The 6000-nt window shown below is 45.8% G+C and overlaps 1 protein-coding gene across 1 annotated transcript; it reads left to right on the top strand.

Moving 5' to 3' along the window:
- Positions 1-462, top strand: LOC122240529 (methyltransferase-like protein 7A). The gene has a single exon (XM_042993691.1). The coding sequence runs from the start codon at positions 16-18 to the stop codon at positions 460-462; it is 447 nt and encodes a 148-aa protein (XP_042849625.1). The 5' UTR covers positions 1-15.
- The last annotated feature ends 5538 nt before the right edge of the window (positions 463-6000 follow it).

The following is a 6000-nucleotide window of genomic DNA, read 5'->3' as shown; positions in this document are numbered from 1 at the left end:
GAGAAGTTCACCGTGATGTACAATGAACAGATGACAAGCAAGAAGCGCGAGCTCTTCAGCAACCTGCCGGAGTTCGCGGGCCCCTCCGGGAAGCTCTCTCTGCTGGAAGTGGGCTGCGGCACCGGGGCCAACTTCAAGTTCTACCCGGCTGGATGCAGGGTGACTTGTATCGACCCCAACCCCAACTTTGAGAAGTTCTTGATCAAGAGCGTCGCCGAGAACCGACACCTGCAGTTCGAGCGCTTCGTGGTGGCTGCGGGGGAGAACATGCAGCAGGTGGCCGATGGCTCCATGGATGTGGTGGTCTGCACCCTGGTCCTGTGCTCCGTGCAGAACCAGGAGCAGATCCTCCAGGAGGTGTGCCGAGTGCTGAGGCCAGTGAGTGAGGAGGAGGTGGAGGAGAGCCATCTTCACTGTGAGCAAGGCTGGATACCTATGGGCTTCAGGCACAGCTCCCACTGAGGGTGACCTTAGGCAAGTCCCTTCACTCATTCATTTATTCACCTACTTTTTTTTTAATGTTTATTTATTTTTGAGACACACAGAGAGACACAGAGAGAGCAGCAGAAGGGCAGAGAGAAAGGGAGACAAGAATCTGAAGCAGACTCCAGGCTCTGAGCCATCAGCACAGAGCCCAATGCAGGGCTGGAACCCACGAACCGCAAGCTCATGACCTGAGCCGAAGTAGGATGCTTAACCAACTGAGCCACGCATTTATTCACTTATTTATTCAACAAACATTTGGAGAATGTTGACTATGTGCAGCAACCCAGTATTTCTGGAGTGATCGATTCATCTCAGAGAGGTCAAACGACTTGCACAAAGGCACATAGCTCACAGAAATGGCAGAGACACAACTAAACTTCAGGCACGTTAACCTCTAGGTTAAGAAGAACTAGGCCAGAGAGCTTCTCCCCGTGCCACTGCTCTGGTGTCTTCCAAGTCCTATCACAGAGTTCGGTCTTCTAAAGATGAGAACAATGAACCCCCCACAGGGCATGCCAGAACATAGCCCTTCTCCAACAAAGGAGAACTTGCAAGGATGCAGATAGCTATCTTTATTTATGGAGCATGTTCGGTTTCTACTTTGGGGCCTCGGGAGTTATGTGCATACCATGGCCTAGCCTTTTTTCTGGTCAGTCATTTTTTGTTTGTGAAAAAACTACCTTGGGAAAGAAAGGAAGAATTGGGGAAAGCAGTTTCTCTAGAGACATGGCCTCACCTTACACCTTTGAACACTGTTAACTTTTCAGTGTTTCTTACTCCATGGTCTTTAATTATGAAGGCAATTAATTAGTGCATCCCAACTGTTCAAGAGAATTCAAAAAATCAAAGAAGAACATGGAGAGGGGGGAGGAATGCAAGTTCTCCTTTATTTGCCTAAATCCCTCTCCCTGATCCCGGACCCCTAACTCTTTAATTCCCTACCCTCCTCCCCTCTTTGCTCTTGACCCCATCAGTGTCTCCATCCCATAGCTGAGGCTTGGTTGAAATAATCTGTAACTTTACATTCTGGGGCACCTGGGTGGCTCAGTCGGTTGAGCATCTGATTTGGCTCAGGTCATGATCTCATGGTTTGTGAGTTCGAGCCCCAGCAACGGGCTCTGTACTGACAGCTCAGAGCCTGGAACCTGCTTCGGATTCTGTGTCTCCTTCAGTCTCTGCCCCTCCCCTGCTCGTTCTCTCTCTCTCTCTCTCTCTCTCTCTCTCTCTCTTTCCCCCCCCTCTCAAAAATAAATAAACATTAAAAATTTTTGAAATAATCTGCAACTTCAGGTTCAACCTATTACTAAAAGTTTTCCCCCTTGTGTCCTGTTTCAAAGATCTTTGCTAATATAGAACATAGCTTAGAATCTGTTTATCTCATCCATTTATTTGCTACAGATTTTAGTCGATTTACTGCTCTCCACTGTTTCCCATTCTCTTTGCCTTTCTCTACCTTGAGGTTATTTTGTGTTTTTTCAAATTTAATTTTCATTTGTCTTAACTACCTTCTTGAGTTGTTTCTTGAGAAACAGTTCACAGAGACATCCTTGCAAGGTCTGAAAAATGTCTCCTCCCTCATGCTTACATAATATTTTGGCCAAGATTTGTGAATCTGAGTTTTTTCCCCCAGAAGTGGTAAGGGAGCATTGTCCCATGAGCCTGAGGATTTTCAAGTTGCAGGCGATAGTCTGATTCTCTTTCTCTTTCCATTTCAGGTCACCTGTGTTTATTGTTTGTTGCTTTTATGGAGGGAGACTTTTAGGATTCTCATTTTGTTTTTTTTTTTTTCCTCTTTTTCTTTCTTTCTTTTTTTTTTAAGTCCTGAGAATTCACCAGGAAATGATTAGGTATATATCTTGTTTGTACTAATCTTGCTAGGCATTCAAAGAACAGTTTTTACATTAATACTCAAGTCTTTCTTTTAGCTCAGAGAAGTTTTTCTTCTCATGTTTCTGTCTTTATTAGTTCTTTTCTATTTGTTCTTTTCTCTTCTTCTGGAACAGCTGCCATTCAGATAGAAGATCCCCCTAGCTTTGGCATCCTCGCATTTATCTTTACACTCATAATTTCCATTTTCTTCATGCTTGTATTCCATATTGTAAGATAGCTCCCCCATTTGATCTCCCAGAAGACTTCACCTGTCACTCAGCAATATTTGTTCTACTTTTCATTTTCTCTATTGAATTTTAAACTCAAGATTTTTTCTTAATTGCCAAAACCTCTTTCTTAGTCCCAGACCATTCTTAGCAATATGCGGTTGAATCCTCATAAAAGTATTTCTGTTGAGGGGTGCCTGTGTGACTCAGTCGGTTAAGCGCCTGACTCTTGGTTTACGCTCAGGTCGTGATCTCACGGTTGATGAATTTGAGCCCCACGCTGTCAGTGCGGAGCCTGCTTGGGATTTTCTCTCTCCCTCTCTCTCTGCCTCTCCCCTGCTTGTGTTTTCTCCCTTGCTCTCTCAAAACTAAATAAATAAATTTTTTTAATTTTTTTAAAAAGAAGTATTTCTGGAGTGCCTGAGTGGCTCAGTCAGTTAAGCATCCTACTTCGGCTCAGGTCATGATCTTGTGATCTGTGAGTTCGAGCCCCACGATGGGCTCTGTACTGACAGCTCAGAGCCTGGACCCTGCTTCAGATTGTGTCTCCCTCTCTCTCTGCCCTTCCCCCACTCACATTTTGCCTCTCTCTCCCAAAAATAAACATTAAAAAAAAGAAGAAGAAGCATTCCCGTTGGGGGGGGCACCTGGCTGGCTCAGTCAGAGGAAAATGCAACTCCTTTTTTTTTTTTTAATTTTTAAGAAAAAATTTGTCAACGTTTATTTATTTTTGAGAGACAGAGAGAGACAGAGAATGAACAGGGGAGGGACAGAGAGAGAGGGAGACACAGAATCTGAAGCAGGCTCCAAGCTCTAAGATGTCAGCACAGAGCCGGACGCAGGGCTCTAACTCACGAACCATGAGATCACGACCTGAGCCGAAGTCAGTTGCGTAACTGACTGAGCCACCCAGGCGCCCCAGAGGAGAATGCAACTCTTGATTTTGGGGTCGTGAGTTCAAGCCCCACATGTAGAGATTACTATAATAAATAAATAAATAAATAAATAAATAAACTTAAAAAAAAAAAAAAGAAGTATTTCTGTGGGGGCACATTGTTTTCAAGTTCTATTTGTTCCCTTTCCATTTTCCGCAGTAGGAGGCACTGATTCTGATTGTGCACATCGGTGTTGTCTCTTCAGGCTGGCAGCGAGGGGGCAGGTAGACATTTCTCCTTGCCTGAAAACTGGAGAGAGCTTCTAGGTTCTTCGGGGGCTCCAGGTATGAACAGATAAGGGCAGTTTTGTCCCAGCTCAGGCAGAGTGGGTCCTCGCTAGGGCGACCACTGTCAGTAGGTTTAGGGGGCTTCTCCCCAGATCTTTTGCACAGTGGCCAGGGCTGAGTCCTTTCCTTGCCCTGAAGGAGTGGATCTACTCACTGAGATGCCCCGGGGGTGGAGGGGGTCTTGGCCCTGCTGGGCAAATAAGCTTCTACCCAGCCTCTGGTTCCTCCTTTGCTTCCTGTGTAGCCCTCTTCTTTCCCACCACTGGCTCAACATTCAACTCGTTTGCCTTAATTAGTGTGTTTAAAAAAACCTACAGTTCTCCTCCTGCATGTCCCCTTTACTATTCACACAGAGCACTTCACTTCTGACACTTCCAGTCACAGGGTGTGGGAGTCTTTCCCATACAATGCAATTCTGTGACACCAGCTAGGTGTCCTGTGACCTAACTCCATTCTGACCCTATCTAGACTTGAGATGGTGTCAGCTCCCACAGGCTAAGGGCTCAGTCCTACCAGGCTGTCCCTCTTCAGAGATCTGAGGCTTCCACGGCCCCCTCCCTGGATTCAATTTGCCAGAATGGCTCACAGAACTAAAGGAAACACTTATGTTTACCAGGTTATTAAAGGATGTGATAGGGGCGCCTGGGTGGCTCAGTCAGTTAAACGTCCGACTTCGGCTCAGGTCATGATCTCACGGTTCGTGGGTTCGAGCCCCGCATCGGGCTCTGTGCTGACAGCTTGGAGCCTGGAGCCTGCTTCGGATTCTGTGTCTCCCTCTCTCTCTGCCCCTCCCCAACTCACGCTCTGTCTCCCTCTGTCTCAAAAATAAATAAAAACATTAAAAAAAAAAGGATGTGATAAAAGATACGTATGAACAACCAGATAGGGCAAAGGGCAAAGTCTGGGAGGGTCCTGAGTCCAGGAGCTTCTGTCCCTATAGGGTTGGGGTATGTCACCCTCCCAGTACGTGAATATGTCCACCAACCTGGGAGTCCCCCCAAACCCTGACTATTAGGATTTTATGGAGGCTTCCTCACATAAACACAATCAATTATTAAGTCCATTTCCAGCCCCTCTCCCCTCTCTAGAGGACAGGGGTGAGGCTGAAAATTGCAAGTTTCTAATCATGCTCGGTTTTGTGGTCGGCCCCCATCAAACAGCCATCCAGGAGCCCATCCAGAGTCGCCTCAATAGAATAAAAGATGCTCCCTAGTGCTCTTATCACTTAAGAATTTGGGGTGCCTGGGTGGCTCAGTCAGTTGAGTGCCCGACTTCGGCTCAGGTCATGATCTCACGGTTCGTGGGTTCAAGCCCCACTTTGGGCTCTGTGCTGACAGCTCGGAGCCTGGAGCCTGCTTTGGGTTCTGTGTCTCCCTCTCTCTCTGTCCCTCCCCCACTCGTGCTCTGTCTCTCTCTCTCTCTCTCTAAAAAATAAATAAACATTTAAAAAAAATTTTTTAACAGAATTTACAAGGGCTTAGGAGCTGTCTTAATGTTCTTGTCCCTTAGGAATTTACAAGGGTTTTAGGAATTCTGTGCTGGAAACTGGGATCAGAGAGCAATACACATTTTTTTTTTTTGTATTATCTCACAGTCAGTTACGATTTGTTCTACTTTCTAGCTTCCAGAAGCATTCTACAATCATCTCCTTTGCTGTTTTCTCGGTCTTATGTGTAATCGGTTCTGCTATAACACAACATAAGCATTCCTAAAAAACACCCCACCGTGCAAAACCCTGCAACATGACCACAGGGCTTATGAGGGACAAAATAGGGTTCGGAGCACAATACTTAAAAAGTTCATCAGTGACACGTTAAAAAAAGATAAGAACCTAATGAAAATGGTAGCACGGTTTTACATATACGAAATGGCTAAGAAACACATAAAGACTACAATAAATTAGGCATTTTACCTGGAAAGAGACTCAGTTGGCTTGTGGACGTGGGCATGGGAAGGGTTGCAGCTTGTTAACTATGGTGAGGTTACTGCAAGTTACCCGTGAGAGGAAGGTTATCTGAAGTCCAGTGAAGGGTGGTCCCGCCTGGTGTGGGTGGGTGGCACTGGATAGATGTTAGAGTTGTACGCATTTTGTTATTCCTACACGACCCAGTTAGACTGGGTGCAGTTTTCTGTGTTCATCCATGTTCCTCACAGACAAAATTGTGCATGAGGAAACCTGAAATGCATACTACGCAC

The sequence above is a fragment of the Panthera tigris genome, chromosome B4, assembly GCF_018350195.1.
Source record: "Panthera tigris isolate Pti1 chromosome B4, P.tigris_Pti1_mat1.1, whole genome shotgun sequence".
Taxonomy (NCBI): Eukaryota; Metazoa; Chordata; class Mammalia; order Carnivora; family Felidae; genus Panthera; species Panthera tigris.
The sequence above is the reverse complement of the archived record's forward strand: the minus strand, read 5'-3'. Positions and strand labels throughout refer to the sequence as shown.